At 43.3% G+C, this 17828-nt stretch overlaps 1 protein-coding gene across 3 annotated transcripts in view; it reads right to left on the minus strand.

The window, feature by feature from the left end:
• Window positions 1–969: 969 nt before the first annotated feature.
• The window catches only part of NR2C2 (nuclear receptor subfamily 2 group C member 2), a 91746-nt gene continuing 74887 nt past the window's right edge, over window positions 970–17828 (minus strand). For all 3 annotated transcript variants that reach the window (XM_037139361.2, XM_037139358.2, XM_037139359.2), the window contains 7 exons: window positions 16510–16643; window positions 15321–15498; window positions 14023–14144; window positions 13078–13217; window positions 11669–11806; window positions 10174–10279; window positions 970–7182 (listed from right to left, as the gene is read on the minus strand). In XM_037139361.2, the coding sequence (XP_036995256.1) occupies window positions 7008–7182; window positions 10174–10279; window positions 11669–11806; window positions 13078–13217; window positions 14023–14144; window positions 15321–15498; window positions 16510–16643 (993 nt within the window). In that variant the 3' untranslated portion in view covers window positions 970–7007. The remainder of the gene's footprint in view (window positions 7183–10173; window positions 10280–11668; window positions 11807–13077; window positions 13218–14022; window positions 14145–15320; window positions 15499–16509; window positions 16644–17828) is intronic.

Consider the following 17828-nt stretch of genomic DNA (forward strand, 5'->3'; position numbering starts at 1 on the left):
CAGAAGGTGGCTAGAAAAACCTATCCTCCATTCTAATCCCTCCTGTGAGTGCTGGCTTCAGTTCCTGTGATGTTTCTAACCATCCCACCTGGCTGGTTGCAGTGTGGCCTTCACACCAGCTGACTGGACTTTCTCCTAGGCCACCAGGCCTTTCTGAGTTTGTTCCTTTTGGTCTTTCCACAGTTGGTGAGATGAAAGGCCTTGTAGATGTACTCCTTCCCTCCATGGTCCACAGGGCCCAGGAAGGCAGCTAAGCAGGACTGCCCTGAACCAGGCTAGTGACCCCTCTTTAGAGCAATAACAAATGCCCAATGGAAAGCACCACTGTTACTGTTTGCAGGGCTGTTTTCATAGACAGCAGATAATGGTTCTTGGAAATGAACACCATTGTGGGGCATTATCTCTTTAAACTTTTTGTTTTCCATTTCCTGCTTTAATGATAAGAGACTTAAAATGTACAGAAATGGGGGAAAATTATTAAAAATTGCTGTGAAGATTTTGATTTATACAATGTTTCTTAATTTTATTTCATAACCAATGTTTGCTAAGTGGTTTTTGACTTTGTTCCAGTGAAGCTGACCAAGCTATTTAACGCTATTTGGCTGCCAGTGGGTTCTGCTAAGGGTCTTGACTTTGGACCTGTGACGTGTCACCTGTAAAATGAGAGGTTAGATGACTTGTGAAAACTTTTAAGAATACTTTGGTCTGAGGCCAGGCTGTTTGTTTCTGACAGCAGTCTTTGAGGACGGGCAGCCCAGGCCCTGCTCCAGAAAAGTAAGTCCAGTGAGCCATCAAATGGACAGGGCTGAGTAGCTTTTGGCTAAGGCTGAGGTGAGGTGAAAGCTCCAAGGTTTGATTAGGGCACCTCACCACCTACTAGGAGTTTAGGTGCGAGTGCTCTGGGGACTTCTGGGGGTCAGGCATTATTGTTATTACTATTACGAGGAAAAATGATGAGCAGGATGCACATTAGTCTTTAATTAACTTTTAATAGTATAAACCTCATTTAGGTAGTAGTATTAAGCCACAACAATAATGCCACATTGAAATAGCATTTAATAAAATGCATAAAGCTAATTCATGCACTGCAATACTCTATATACAAACACAACAATGCAAATTCTTCTTCAAGACTGAAGACATTGATTAGATATAAAATTCAGTTTAAAAAGAACATGCTATTTTTAAATGCCATCACAAACAAAGCTGATTTCAAGCTACAGCTTTCAACAGGTTTTAAATCTGTAATTAAAATGTAATGGCATAAACAATATTTTCTGTATTAGGAAGGGCAGAGGTTACAGAAACGGTCCCAAGAAAATCTAACACCCGAATTTTCCTTTAACAGACGTCTTTTAAAAGGGCTGGTAATACTTAGCTACATTTAAACAGAGGTCCAAACTACAGGTAAAAACTATGGTTTTGTACTATGAAAAATGTGCAGCTTTTCAGTTATAAAACTAGTTGAACACTGGTTTACAAGATAATTGGGAGGATATAGAAAAATATTCCAGCACTTGAGTTGTATGTGGCAGCAGCATTTGAGTCCATAAATGTTCTGGTTGTTAAAATGATTATACTTTCCTAGAGAAAAGTCATTTTTCATGTAAAGTCTACATCCAAATGTTATCCAAATATTAAGCTTTATCACAGTTGTCAACTGATAACTGTTGCTGAGCATTTTTCAGCACTTATTTGATAGCACTTTTTTCTATGTTGTATGTATACTTTGAGACACCAAAATTATCGTCTGCTTAATTCAAAGTATAGTGGGGCATTAAAAATATCTCAGACATCTCCTACCCCAACATACTTTTTTAAAGGTCTCAGTTGATTTTGTTTGCCGCTAAGATAAATAGCTCCAAAGGAAAATTTTTATTTTAAAGATGCATTTAGAGACTGTCGATCTTCCATTTTTACTACGTGAACTGGAAAGCTACTTTCAGTAGTGATTGTCACAACAGGCAAGGACATGGGAAAGGTGACAATCACTACTGGGAGGCCAGTGAAGCAGCAGGAGCTTTTTTATATCACAGATGGGGAAGCTGGAGGCTGAACAGCCCAGTCTCACAAAAGGCACTGAGTACATGGTCTCAATGAAGTGTTTTCAAATTCCAACAGCTTATTAAAAAAAAAAAAAAAGCAACCTGTGGATTAGGTTTTTGCATCCCTCCAGTGCTTTCTTTCAGCAGGCCAGCCTTCCACCTTCCTGGCAGTCAGGCCCCTGTGCTTATTACCAGGTCCACGAGCCACTACTGCCGGGCTGAGGCCTGGTTTCCAAGTGCCATGTCTCAGTTAAAGCCCAATTTAAGGGGAAAAAAATCACCAGAATAAACCTGAACAAGGAAAATTTGGCATTTGTAGCTTTAAGGGCATACATATCCATATTAAAATGCAAAATTTTATCTGAAATTTTAAAATCATAATTTAGAGAAAGAAGTCAGTAGATTTCATTCACATGCTATAGTTGGAGAAGTAATTTAAGATTTGTAACATATGCCATAAAGTTAGCCATCAGCATTTATGCTTATTTTTAAAGAACGCCTGGTAGGCTTTTTTTTTTTTTTGCAACTGGAGTTAGGCATTTGTTTACTCACAGGGCAGTGCCTACTGTCTGCTGAGTCCAGAGCAAGTGGGGAAATTGCTACCACACTGGGCGCCAGGTCCCATGACACAGACTGTTCTGAAACTGACCACATGACACAGCGAGTCTCTGGGGAGGCCAACAGCTCGAACTACCAAGTTCCTTCCAGTTAGCCCATAAATGGGCGTATGAAAACCACATTAAAGATCCTCATCTAGTTTCTGGACATTAGGATAAGTTGTCTTCCAGCTTCTTAGCCCTTGTCTGACCCTGGAGAATACCCAGCAATGTCATCCTGTTGGGACTTTTTCTGTCTGGAACTTTCCCTGGTACAGAGTGGAGATCTGACTTCATGGCCTTTCCCAGACAGACCATCCAAAGGAAAATGGAGTTAAAATATCAGCAAATCCATCTTCCCCAGGGACCTCGGAACACCCACATCAATTTACTTCAGCAACTTTTATCATAGATTCTCTTTAAAACATAAGGAGGGTTTGGGTACGTGGCTACGTATCTGTATACATAATATACATCTATGTACACATACACATTATATACACTGTACATATATAGAAGATATAAACACATGTACATTCGTTCAGTCATACAAGCCTATAAATCAGTACACAACAATGTGCTGAGGGGAGCTCAGGGCTGGACATGCAGACACGCCACACCGGTGGGAAGCACAGAGCTCTGTGTACAAGAGACCCATACCCACTCTGTCTCAACTACAAACATCAAAGTTAAAAAATGTCTGCAGAGAGCCGCACAGTCTGGTAGGGAAGGGAAGTGGGACAAGTATGGGGTCATCTGCCCTGCCTGTTCAGACCTTTCTAGGCTCTAAAGGGCGCTGACCTCCTGAGATAAAGTATCGGAAGACGACACTTTTCATGACCTGGGCTCAGAGAACAGTTGAAACGTCACCTGTAGCCCCCAATGCACGTCAGGCCATTTCCACCCGAAAGGAGGCCATGCCCTCCCTCTAACTAGGTCCTACATAGAACCTGGATCCATAGCCTAGGGCTGCCTGGTGGGCAGGGGGCAGGCAGGGAGTGAGACTGCTCTGTTGGGAACGCCCCCAGAGGACCAGAATGCGGTTTTCCCAAAGTGAAAGCACAAGGTACAGGAAGAGCCCTTCTAATTCTTGGCTCCCTGCCATGGCTGTCCTCAAAATAAGCAAAACTGCTAAGTAAGCTCTAGCAGAGAGTGCTGCCGCCACGCTGGGAGCCCTGAGTAGACACGCCTGTAGCTATTAGCATGACCCATGGCCATTGCCTCAGAACAGAGCCCACATTTAATACTGACACTAACAAGCTGGAAAGCCTCTCGAGGAATATTACATAACACATCTTACAAGTGACTACACCTGAAATTATAAAACCCAAACGAGAATCTCAACCACAGAGATAAGACAATAAATAATGTAACTCTCAATAAACAAAAATCTCAAATTAGAAGGATGGTTAACATACTTCCTTAAAAATACTTCCAGGAATCACTTGGAAAGTATTTGCGTGGGTAATTTGGTCTCAGATTCTAAGTTTCTTCCTGCCCTGTTTTACGTAATGAACGCCCCAAATTTCAAAACATAACTGACACCATTAAGATACCAGTGGAAAAGAGCCCGCTTCATCACAAAGCAACTGCGTATCTGTGCCCGCCTCCCGTAGCCAGCGCACCTCTCCTCACTGAGGGAGGGCTGGCCAGGCCAGCAGAAGGGTATGTATGAGCAGGCTACGTGGTACAGATTCCTGCTCCTGCCTTATTTCTCTCAGAGATTCAGTAGGCAGAGGGCTGGTCTCCTTCACTAAATCTAGGGTCTGAACCTACTAACACAGGTTAAATGCCTTGTGAAAGCTGAGCCCAAATATCTGCTTGGGATCCCTTTCAATGACTCTTGACTTTGAGCTTACTTCTTTTAACCAATTTGATAAGAGATAGAACAGACCTGCTGTCAAATGCTTGAAATGATTTGGGAGCAGCGAGCATTAAGGTAGTGTGGACCTGATCTTAAGGAAAGGGCCACTTCAGAGTAAGGCCAGAATCTAGGAACTAATGAGGAGTGCTCAAACCTGAAAATGGTCACTGAAATCAGCCCCCACCAGTGAAGGGACTCAAGGAAAAGGACCAGGTTACAATCAGCAACTTCCTAAGCTAAACAGACTTTTCTCCAGGGCTGTCTTGTTGGAGTGTGGCATTTCCCTATCCAAGTGTTCACTGTCCTACTGGTTACCGCCTCTCCCCAACATATCTAAGCAGTGGCTTTGTCAGGACTGCAGCCTAGGTCTTGCCTAAACTGCCCCAATATCTTAAGGCAACCAGAGTCTAAAAGCCTGAAAGACAGGACTTCCAGGGACTGCCCCAGGGACTGTCCCTGGGAGTAAGGGAGTTGGCCAGTGTGGACCTCTTCACCAACACTAAGAACTCAGATCTGAAAGGTGTGACACAATACGTATTTCCAGGGAGCCACAGTGTGATCAACAGATACGCTTTCTTTTCAAAATCAGAGAAGAGAAAGAGACGATTTGCTGTGTAAGATGCATGAACATGCTTCAAAATGCCCTCCGCTAAAACCTTTTACAAGCAGAATGATACAGACCCGTCCTAACTCCAATGTCTTGGCCAATTTTTTGTCTTAATTTTGAAATTTAAAACTACTTCAGAGTTAGAAAACTAAAACTTTTAAGTTGGTAAGATTAAATCCTTTCCATCATTTTATATTGGGCACCCTCACTATTCTCCAAAATTTGCTTCCAAGGCACAAACTATTAAAGACAATTAAATCCAAACTGGAAATTATCATTGGAGAGACTGTCCCCACTTAATTCTCACTGACTTTCATAAAGTGCTGTCAACACACTTCAGAACACTGCATCCCATCATGCTATAGCCTGTGGCTGGCCCGTCTGACACCCATGCACAGTTCAGTGAAGTGCCCACCTTGACAGAGGCACTAGCCAGAGTGCCTGGGGTGGCAGCGGGGCAGGGCAGGAAATGCTTGCTGTAACTCACATCCATGGGGATTTGTGGGTGCTCTTCTCTAGATAAGAATTTCCTTATAATCACATTCTGTTCTTGGAAACAATGGCTGCTACAATTATGAGAAGACAACTTTAGGAACTAATGGTCATTTTGTAAGGAGCAGGCAGCCTGCTTCTGCATCCATCATCTAAATGCTCCAGGGTTTGTATGCTGGCACACACCTGGGGGAATCAAAGTGCACGGTGGGCCAGTGCCATCAAGAGACTTGCCAACGGAGATGCTGAGTCCAGAGACATTCTGAAAGACCCTGATATTTAAGGTCAACAGAGAACCCTTCCATTCGTCTTCACCACTGCCCTAGCCAGGCAGCAAGATCCTGTACACATATCTCACCCCGAGAGTAGTACTAAACTGCAAGAATGTAGGCCCTTCTCCAGGGGCTTTTGGAATAGAAACCCGACAGGGAAACCCTCAGGCTCCAGGGAGGCCACATCTCTCCATCTGAAATCCGCAGCCACCCCAGGTTATATTCAGGGAAGTACTACTATCAAGGGCTCAAAATGCCCACATTGTCAATTGCTTCAGGAATTGGGAGTTAATATCTGACTGGTTGCAGTCCAATTCTGAGAACCAGTCATCAGAAGATGCCCAGGTTTGGAGGAGCCTGCAGATCCCTGACCAGGACCAGGTCAGGGAACCTGACAAGCATCAGCTCTGTGACTGAAGAAGGTTTTGGTTTGGGTCACCACTGACTGCTAGTGCACTCCCACTTACTGCACGATACAGATAAGACACATTTTCATTTGCTCACAGGAATTTAGTTCAATACCACCAAAGTACGCATACAGTTAAGAGTGATGCCTTCTTTTCTTAAACTTAAATGATTGTCTCCTGTACCCTATTGCATTTTCACAGAAATCATTAGCATTTTGGCAAAAGATGTATACAATTTTCCATTTGCCCTGCGAATAGACACGATGTTGCTAACATTATGCATCGATAAGAAGTGCGTAGAAAGTGCTCATATTATTACCCTGGTAATTAGTAGTTATTAATTCCAAGGACATTTTTTAATATATATATACACACACATACTGTTCTCTTAGGTTCTTTTAGTTTTAATACTAGTCTCTAACATAATAAAACTTTGTTTTTTGCCCTTTGAGAATTTCTAAATACAAATTGAGTTAAAAGATTGCTCCAAAATCTGCTTCATCAAAAGGCATTTAAACATTTCTTATGGCAGGAAGGGATACTACTAGTCTTTTAGTATCCTAAAATTTGCTACTGTCTGGGATTAACAGATAAGAAGAAACCAGCTAGGAAATGATGAATATACTGGAAATATTTGCACATACCAAAATACTACTACTTCGTCTTCTTTGTCTCTGAGCAGGCTCAAGGAACCTGTCGCTCTTCAGCAGGTGTGCGGTGTGCACTATAGACTGGCTCCGGTGATCTGGCCATTGTACTCTGCCGTCTCCATCTTGAGGATATAGGGGATTATGCTGTCTATCGAAACATTGCCAATGAGACCAGTAAAAAAAAGTTCTTCTGTTATGTTGGAGCTCATCAGCCTGAGTGCCGGCAGGCGGACAAGAATCCGGGCCAATCTGTAAGAGGGAGGGTCATTAGAGAAAGGGGGACTCACTGCCTTCAGACTTTGTTCTGGACAGGCTCCCAGGGGCCCTATCTGCACTACTCAGAATTTAACCAACCACACACAGATCCATCCACTATTCACCTCTTGTTTTTGATTTCAGTAGCACCTCTTGTAGTTTTACCATGAGGAAAAAGTCAAGTGAGTGTAAGGATGTATGTATAAATACGTTCCCTTCATTATTCATAACAGCTCTCCCCTCCCCCACCAAAAAGAAAAACGTGGAACTCTATCGATACAGGACAGATGCAAAGAAATACGGTGTCTTCGTATAATGGAGCAATACAAACTCGTTAAGAAGGATAACAAAGATCCAAATTCGCTGATAAGGAAAGAAGTCTGTGGCATGTAGCTGAATAGAAACTTGAAAGGAGGCTGTGAAGCAGCAAGTACAGCGCAGTCACACTCGTGTATATTTATTTTGTGCACATTCGTAAATAGTATTCGGGAGGATATGTACCAGAATGCTAAAGGTTGGCCTCTGGGGTACTGAAATTTGGAGTGATTTTACATATTAAAACTTTTTCTGTATTGTTCTAATTTCCAGTATTCATTTAGCATTGTAATTTAAAATAAAACAATAAATTTGTTTTCATTTTAAAGAAACCCTGGGTGGAGGGCACACCATGACTCTGTCCCAGAGGGTCATGGGACGCTGTCTAAACTGCAGGGGTGTCCAACCTGCGGCCCAACACAAAATCATAAATTTACTTAAAACATTATGAGACACTTTTGTGATTATGTGCAACAGTGTATTTAATATGTGACCCAAGACAACTCTTCTCGTGGCCTAGAGACGCCAAGAGGTTGGACACCCCTGGAAGCCACCCCACACAGCAGCGTGTGTGAGGACACCCACGGCAGTGCCAGCCCACATCTGGGAGCAACCTACATTCTCACCAGTAGGAAAAGTTAAATTACAGCATCTCTTCAGTCACAGAAAATGATGCAGAGTATGTATTCTCACTGAATATTAAATTTTGAAAAATGGTTACAAAATCTTACTTTATACTTTATGATTCCAATTACACATACATAAAAATCTTCTGGAAGTAAATACACAAAACATTAACAGGTATCTCTAGACATGTGATATTTACACAGGATTAAAAACTTCCTTTTTGCTTTCCAGAATAAATTTTTTTACAGTGAACATTATATGTTATTTTCAAAAAGGGAAAATATATTAATATTATGCAAGCAGCATTCCAGTCCATCATCCATTCACCCAGCCACTGTGAGTCTTGCAGGGGCACAAAGGTGTAAGGGGACACCACACAGACCTGGAGGGGTTGACCAGCGGCTGCAGGGTGTCAGGAAGCCAGCAAAGACAAATCAAGGAGGACTTTCTGGAGCATGCCACATCTCAGCTAGGCCTTAGAGGCTGGCTAAAATGTCTATCAGCAGAGATGCAAAGAATGGGGAGGAATCAGAGGGTATTTCAGGAGAGACAAACAGTATGAGAAAAAGCATAAGGATGGCAAAGACTAAAAAGAATGAATGTATAAACAGGGTGTAAACCACTCTAGGGCTGTTTCTTTGGGAACTGTCTTTGAGTTTCTGAATCCTATGACAAAGACTCCCTTACTTCATGTTTGGTCCTAAATCACCTGGTTTGTCCCCTTCTCCCCCAGGATCCCTGACTGGACAGAGTGACTCAGGACTTTTTTTGGAACCTCTACTTTCAGAGACGAGAGTTGCTATTGTGGAGGTGATTCTAGTGTGCTGGGGCTCTGCCAGCAGCCCTCAGATGGGCACTTTCAGCTGCTTCTGGCTGCAGGCACAGGCACTGTGTGGGGGTAGGCCTGTGGCCTCTTCAGGGGACCGCTTGATTTCACACCTGGCTGGACGCATTAAGTTCTGGGTATGGGTACATTACTTGACAGTCCCATTTTATATGTATTGAGGCTTAAGATATTCTAGATTCATGGTGAGGTCGGTCTTCAGTGACCCCACTAGACAACGGAACCTGCTTTGGCAAAAGCTGCCTGTAAGCCATGGAGCTGTGCCTAAAGAAGAAGCAGCCTCTCTGCCAGCAGGGCCAGCCACAGGCACAGCCCCCCCCCCCCCCCCCCCCCCAATCACACCAGAGAAATGGTCCTTCTGGGGCTGAGAAGCAAGCTGGGAAAGGCAGGGCCAGGCAGCTTCCCCTGCTGCAGTATTTATTTTGAGGACATAAGATGGGGAGGGAAATACTAAATAATTTGCTTGTTACAGCCCCAGAAATTCATGTTGCCGCCAGTAGGCTGAAGTGGTCATGGGGAAAGAGCTCTTTCATTCCTTGGCTAGAAAGTCTGTCAGGTATTCTGCCCTATTTCAGAACAACTTGTCTATTCAAGCCTGCATGCGAAAGGTATATATCTATCTATCTATCTCTATCTCCCAACCCTTACAAATAATATAAATTAACTTTCACCCAAATAAAGGGACTTTTAAAGTCACATTATATGGGGGTAAAATTACTATTTGACACAACTCACTCACTGCCTTACAGGGGTCAGACTTGGTTTATGTCCTAAGAACTTTTCTGCAAAGTACTGCAGCGTTGCCTCTGGAGCAGATGCAGACCAGTGGAGCAAGGCTTCCAACTACCTTCTGGACAGGGGGTGTCTCCTTGAGGACTCATGCCTCATGCGTGTCGTCAGCCCTACAGGACACCATATAGCATCGACTCCAACCCCCACGTCACAGAGGTGAGCAACCCAAGGTCTCAACACCCACAGTTACCCGGCAACACTGGGATGGCCAGGGATTCCTGACTCTTTCCGCTTGGCACTTTCCGCACTCCATTACCACCTACAAAATGTAGGAATTAAAGTGTAATCAAATGCAGGGTTTACCAGGCTGCTAGAAATGGGACAGCTAACACAATTTATACTTGCAACTACAGATCCAGCTGCATTCCTCCCTATCCCGAGCAACAGCATGTGCCTGTGCATCTCACCGGTAGGTGTCTTCCGAGTAGGTTTTCTGAACATAGTCCTGCAACTCCATCTGTGCCTTTTCTTGGAATTTTTCAATCTGGCTTGTGCTGGTCAAACCTGGATGATCTGAAAAGAGAAAAGTGCCCACAAATTGCCTTCTGTATTTAGAAAGCATCACTGATTTCTTAGTACTTATTTTTAATCAAACTTCTGATAAATTTCTCAAGCACAATAGTTTGAACTCTGAAAACTGACTAGGTTTCACCGTTACAGGATTTTCCTGTGCTTAGCCAAGGTCTGGAGGTGCCCAGGAGGAAGCTGGGGTCCTGAGTAGTCACTCCAGCCTCAGAAGCCCCAACTGCTGGTTCTGGGTGTTTGACTTCCTATTACTCTGGAAAACATTGATTTTAAAACTATCACATGAATTAGAAATTTATTTTCTAGATAGTTAATCACATAATTTCTCTTATTAAATTTTTTAAAAAATTTGCCCTGGCTAGTGTAGCTCAGTGGATTGAGCATGGGCCTGTGAACCAAAAGGTCACTGGTTCAATTCCCAGTCAGGGTACATACCTGGGTTGTGGGCCAGGTCCCCAGTAGAGGGCACATGAGGTGACCACATACACCAGTGTTTCTCTCCCTCTCTTTCTCCTTCCCTTCCCCTCTTTCTAAAAAATAAATCTTCAAAAAATATTTTTACTTATATTTTAGAGAGAGGGAGGGAGAAAGAGAGAAACACTGATCAGCTGTGTCTTGCAGCAGGCCCCCAACTGGCATGTGCCCTGGCTGGGAATTGAGTAAGTGACCTTTCAGTTCATAGGCCAGCACTCAATCCCCTGAGCCACAGCAGCAAAGGCAATTTCCCCCATTTTTATTAATTATTCTGTTGTTTTTGAGTGTAGGACTGGGGAGGAAGGGAAAGGTTAAGTTGTGTACAACCCCAGCTATTGAGCACAATGGTAAGGGCAACAGTCAGTCATGAAAGTGACCTCTCAGGATGCGCCAACAGCAGAGGGGTAGTGAATGAGGCCGGCCCAACATCTCTTACTTTCCACCAATAGTCCTGCTGACTCTTCTTCACCTGCTGTGACCATAGCTTTTCCTGCAGCAGCTGTTGCTGCTGCCCTCCACAGAGGACTATGGGTAAACTTGTGTACTTTCTATCTATATTAGGTTGTATATGCTAACATAACCTGAAAAACTGGCAAAAAGCAAAACAAAACAAAAAAGGCACAGGATGGTAGAACAGTATTTTATATGCTGCAGCCCCATTTGGCCAATGGTTTAATTAGGATACAGATTAAATCTATATAAAGCCATTTCTTTGGGACTATATAAGGGCAAGAATTTAAAAGAGTGTATTTATGTCAGCTGGCAAAGCACACTTATTGCGAAAACATTCAGTCACAGTCTGGCAGGTCTCTTGTCTCCACTGCTGACGACTTCACCAACACATTCATTTTCTCAAACTTATCAGTAGACACAGGTGGAAAACAGCACCACCACATATCTTACCGGGGCTAAAGAGAACTATAGCTTTAAGGTATGCATACTCATAGCCGTCTATATCCAGCTTCGCCATACTGTTACAGAACTCCTGAAGCTTCCAGATGTGCTCCATGACTTGCTTTATCCGGTCGCCAGAAAGTTTATCTAGAAATCAACATCAGAGATCCCCTAAGAAAGGCTAATAAAAATAACATAAGCTTCTTTGAGGGGGGAAAAAAGAGAATAATTTCATGTTTTAATGAAAATCCAATTATCTCAAGATGGTTAAGAGCTTTATTTTCCAGTCAAAGGTGAAGTGACAACAGGCATTCCAATTCCACTATTCTGTTTTCTGCTTCAATAATGAACCCCTAGCAGAGTAAAAGAAACTTGTGTACAGGTACACAGAGACCCGTATGTGTGTTCTTATCAATGGTTAGGTTTTCTAAGTCTCTGGAGGCATTTAGTAAATATTTGCTAACTTGAAATGCTGGCATTTTTTAGTTGTCAAAACAACCCTATATGTTATCTGATTTAATCCTGATGACAATATTTTGCTGAGGGGTATCAGTATTAACACTCTGTTAAAAATAAAACTAGAAGCTCATTTGTGAACAACTCTAACTTAAATATAATAAAATGTAACAGGGTTTTAAAAATCACCTTTTTGTAACTATTCCAAAGGAATAACTACAAAGAAGTGACCAGGTAACTCACACTGCTAGATATCATACACGTGGAATGCTCAATGACAAGTACAGCTGAATTCCTATTCAGCTGCAAGTGAGGCTGTCGGTGTCAGTCTTGAACCCTGGGCATGTCCACTAGACGGTATCTTTGGTGTACTGGGGACACGCAGCATGTGGACAGACTGCACTGCACTGGCTATCTCCCAGTCCTGACACACTGGGATCTGACCGCCAAATGTTAGAGGGTTGCCACAGGTCTTAGAAGAGAATCAGGGAGCCGTGGTCATGGTCCTGGACCAGGGGTCTGCACGACCTAGGTTGGTGCCTCAGCTCTTCTACCTGCTGTTTCATCTGGGGCACGCCAGGAACCTTATCAGGACCTCAGTTTCTCCATATGTAACACTGGGATAATAGACTATTCTACAGGGTTGTGAGGATTTGTGAAATATTACACATGAAAAGGGTAACCTGTTAATGAAGATGAAAACAAATTATGATTATTCTGAAAACGTCACTACATATCTATATAGCAGGAAGTTGCCAACTTTTTTCAATTATCTTTTTCTTCTGTTTCATATTCACTATATGAAAAAAGACAATTGGGAAGAAATTTAAATGTTCTGACTGGTCCTAATCTTTATTACTTAAAAGTTATACCTCCCTCAGCCTATGAATGGTGCGGAACACTAAGGCTAGCCAATTTGCAATGGGTCAGCTTCGACAGAGTCCCCCATGTCCCGGCCCTACCTTCTTGGATGCTGTTCTGCAGGTGGTTGACGATGGCTGCCAGAATAGTGGACAGACTCATGACCTGGGCACACTGGGCCAGGCCGAGGGTGAAAAGCTCATTCCAGCAGGCCCGTACCAGGCTGGTGTTGCAGTCCTGCCTGGGAACACAGAAGGAAGGCTGGGTGTGGGTGTGAGCTGGCACTTCCCAAACCCCGGATGCCCCAAACAAATGGATTCAGCAAGTGTGTGTTGAAGGTCTATGATACATCTAGGATCATTCTGTTCTCTAAGGACACCACCATCTAAAAATCTCTAAACTAAGTCACTTTGAGGACAAACTATTCTCTTAAAAAAGGTTCTTTGAACTTAAATAATGACAAATTTTAATAGGTATGACTAAACCATCATTTATTGCAGCCTTCTAATCTGCAGCTGTCCTGAGAGGATGCAGTAATCAAAGGACTAAGGGGTAAGTGTAGACTCTGAAGGGAGGTGACATACCCTACACCTAAGCTCAGAATTGAGGGCCTGCAAACTGCAAAGGAGGAGCTGGGAATATAGTGGGGAGGAAGGGGCCATCCAAGTCAGCCTTCAGCCCTGCCTTGGGTGATTTATACTTAGGGTGACATGGCTGGTGCATTGCGACACAGTACGTCCTTATCTCAGATGCCCCCTACAGCATGCCCTTACTTGTCTCCAGATTTTAGGATGACTCCTGCCTCTGTTCCCCTCCATCCTTAGCTGCTAAATCTAAGTCCTTAGCACAAGGAGCAGGCTTGATAAAGATCTGAGGAACACTGTAGCATCAGCAACCATGGTTCCCTGCTACCAGTCCACTGAGTATATTTAATAAGAAAATCAAATCATAAGAACAAACTAGAAGGGCCCTCAGAGACCTTCTAGGCCATTGCTAGGGAGGGTAAGGCCCTTGCCAGAGGATTCCCAGAGAAAAAGGCCTCTTACCCAAGTGCCTGAAAAGCTGGGATTGACCTGGCCCAGTGCATGGAGAGGAAAAGCAGGCGGGATGCAGACTCGCAGATGTAGTGCACGTTGAGGTACTCTGGCATTGGGCTGGGCATTGTTAGCTGGAGAAGAGAAGGTACAGAGCACAGGATGTGACCAAGGAACAGGGGATGGCTTGGTCTGTTGATACAAATTCCTGTTGTGTTTCAACATCATGGCAGCTAGAATTGCTGTCTGTGATGTTGAGGCTCCTGTGTGGACCCATCCTTCTATGAAGTGAGTGTTCTCTGTAGGGGATGCTGGCCCTGGCTCCCCATGGTTTCTTGCCCAGTGAACTAGGGTTTGATGGCTCTCAGAATGTGGAATGATGGAATCTCTCAGCTTACCCATAGAAAGACATATTTTTCAACTCTTGCCTCAACTAAATTGTCTGTCATAAGGCAATTCCATTTTGAGCCATAGGTTGAAGTCTAAATCAAATTTGGAAAAAGGGGTCAACTTCCTGATTAACAGACATCTGGTAGGTGGCCTCAAGGCAACAGTGAATGAGTGAACAGAAGCCCAGATGGTAAGAGAATAATATCCCATCACCATCACGTCAGGCCTGGGCTTCAGGAGTTCCAATGTCTAGAAGCTCTAATGCCTTTGAAGTGTGAATCCCACTGGTGATCTGTGTCCTCAGTATCTTCGGGCAATTATAAACGGGAACCCAATCTTCCTAAATGACCAGCCATATCTCTCTAGTCAAGAATGCTGGGGGAACAGCAAGACAGCCTGGAGACCTAGAGACTAACAGGGCTTTAGGGAAGCTGTGAGTGTCCTGTGAAACAAGGCTGGTGGGCAAGAGTGCGGGGAAGAACCATGGGGACCTCACAGGACCCTTCAAGGACACCTAAGATCTACTTTTTATAGCTCTAGAGGGCAGGTGGTCAGGACCGATGGGTGGGAATGAGGGCTGGCTGCTTGCTTTTGGAGCAGACCAGGCGGCCTGCCTCAGCCTGTGCTTGAGCCAGGCCACCATCGGAAGGTGGAAAGCAGAGCAGTTAGCTTTTAGTCTTTGCTGGTCAGCCCCACCACATCAGCCTGTAAGGGCTACCTTCAGAGCCAAATGCCACTGTGAGCAAAAGATCAGTGAAGATGCTTTATAATGGGAATATAGTTCTAGAATACAATATCCTGATCAAATGCCACAACAGAAAATGAGCTCACTCGAAGGTTTGATTTTTAAACTGATAGCAGCTCTGGTACACCACCCTCCCAGTAGGCTGGGGGCACATGGTTAGGCTTAATACACTCACCTTAAATGTGACATGTGTATCCGAAAGGAGGGGGCCTTCAACCTCAATGATGGGTGTGGACTGGTCTCTGCTGATGACGTGGATGCTTCCTCCTCCACTGGTGTCTATTCCATCTGCCAAGCTTGGAGGTGAGGAGCTGTCTGTGGTATTAAGTGCTTTAGCTAAGGTATCAAATGCCCTGTGAGCAAAATTAAAGGAAGCAAGTGTTGTGAATCGACAGCTTTTAGGGGAAATGAACTCTAGCTGAGACATAATTGAGAAAAACAATGCACTGGGGAAAAATAATTAAATTCTACTTGCTGAGAGAAGGAATAACAATGAAAGCTTCTATGTATTGTCTATATATCTCACTGAGCACTAAGCTATATATTACTATTTTTATGTGTAATTTAAAATTTTTTTTTAACTATTTCTCTCCAAGGTGGAATTCTCAACATTTTATAGATAAGAAAGCTGAGGCTTAGGGCTGCTAAATAACTTCTCTAAGACTGCCCACACAGTAAGTGATAAAACCAGAATTCTGCCTAACTCAAATCCTATCCTTTTTCTATTGGCTTGGATCTAAAATTTCCTCTCAGACCACAAGTGAACATAAGAACTACCACACTTGTGTGGCCCAGAGGTGCACCTGCCTGGTCTGGGAAGATAGGCAGGAGTGGCTGCTCCCACAGGAAAGGAACGAACACAAGAGCCACGCTGCAGGGAAGAAACATCTTCAGCAGCCAGATGCAGATGTCTGGGACCAGCTAACACTGTCTATCACCTAATATCTATCTACCTACCCTGAGGAATTTAAGGTCTATATTCACTACTGGGAAAAAATATACATGAAAAAATAGGATAAAACAGAACTGGAAAAGGGAATGAGCTATTACTACTTAGGCACAATAAAAAGTGACTTGATACAAGTAACTTCTATCCACTGAAGAGTTTTTCCTTGCTTCTACTGAGTTACTCAATGTCCTTTTTCACTGTTTGTAATGAAAAGCAATTTTGATTGTTTTATGTAAGTGGGTCCACATTCCCATAGTTAAAACGTGAAAGGAGACAGATGTGCAGGGGCACTGTGACAATTTTACAATCCTTGATTAAATACAGGGTGGGTGTCAAAATGCTGCCACCCACCCTCACAATGCAGTGACTGAGCGTGCATGTCAGGAGAGAAGCCTCTACCCTTGTGGATGCATACCGAGTAATCTCACTTGCAGACTGGTCCTCCGGCTGCATTTCTGAAGTGTCGCCATTGTTAAGGGATTCACTTAGGTTGGCAAGGGAGGTTACTACATTTGCCAGTGTGCCCAGAGCTCCCTGGCTTGTTTCAGCCTATGAGACAAAAAAATAGTAACATTAAAAGGTGAACACACACACACACACACACACACACACACACACACACACACACACACATACACACTCTCAGACCAATGAAGGTATAATGTTGGTTTGAAAACAGCTTCTGTGGGGGTCTGACTACAGTGGGGAAGCATGAGAAGATCTTTTGGCGATGGATGAATTCTGTATCTTGACTGTGGTGGTTGTACACAAGACTTGTACACAAGTCTACACATTATAAAATGACAGACCAAAAAGAGATAAACTGGACATCACCAAAATTTAAACTTTTGTGTCTCAAGAGACAGTTATCAAGAAAGCAAAAAACCACCCATCACCACAAGACAACCAAAACGGTAGGAAATATCTGCAAATCATATATCTGGTAATGGTTTAGCTGCCCGAATAGCTAAAAAACTCTTGTAACTATATAACAAAGAGACAAATAAGCCAGTTAAAAAATAGGCAAAGAATTTAAGCAGAATTTAAGCAGACATTTAAGGTCATAAAGAAGATACACAAATAGCCATAAGCACATGAAAAGATGCTCATCACTGGAAATGCAAATCAAAATTACAATCAGATACTTCACACCCACTAGGATGGCTATAATAAAACAAACACGTGTTGGAGAGGATGTGGAGAAACTGGAACCCTCATACACAGTTGGTGGGAATATAAAATGGTACAGTCACTGAGGAAAACAGGCAATTCCTCAAAAGTTTCAACACAGAGCTACCATATGACCAGCAATTCCACTTCTAGGTATACACATAAGAAAATGAAAACATGTCCACAAATACACTTGTACACAAATGTTAAGAGGAGCACTATTCATAATAGACAAAAAATAGAAACAACCCAAATGTTCATCAGCTGATGAATGGATAAGTAAAATATGGTATAGCCATGTAAAGGCATGTTATTTATCAGTTAAAAGGCACAACAGAACAGCTGCTGTGAAACCCCCTGGTAGTAAGGAGTTTTAAGGTTATTCAACCTTTCCTTGCAGTGTTAGTTTTCCCTCCACCCCAGTCCCCTGTCAGTCACTGTCCCGAATGTCTCCTGGATGACAGCAATGAGCTAGGTGTGATTCCCAGGTACACATCACTGCTAACGAAAGACAGGAAGCTCAAAGCCCAGCCTGAAGAACAACTGGGTGGAGGGCAGCTCTCC

Source organism: Artibeus jamaicensis, unplaced genomic scaffold, assembly GCF_021234435.1.
Source record: "Artibeus jamaicensis isolate MK-2021 breed Jamaican fruit bat unplaced genomic scaffold, CSHL_Jam_final contig_519, whole genome shotgun sequence".
NCBI lineage: Eukaryota > Metazoa > Chordata > Mammalia > Chiroptera > Phyllostomidae > Artibeus > Artibeus jamaicensis.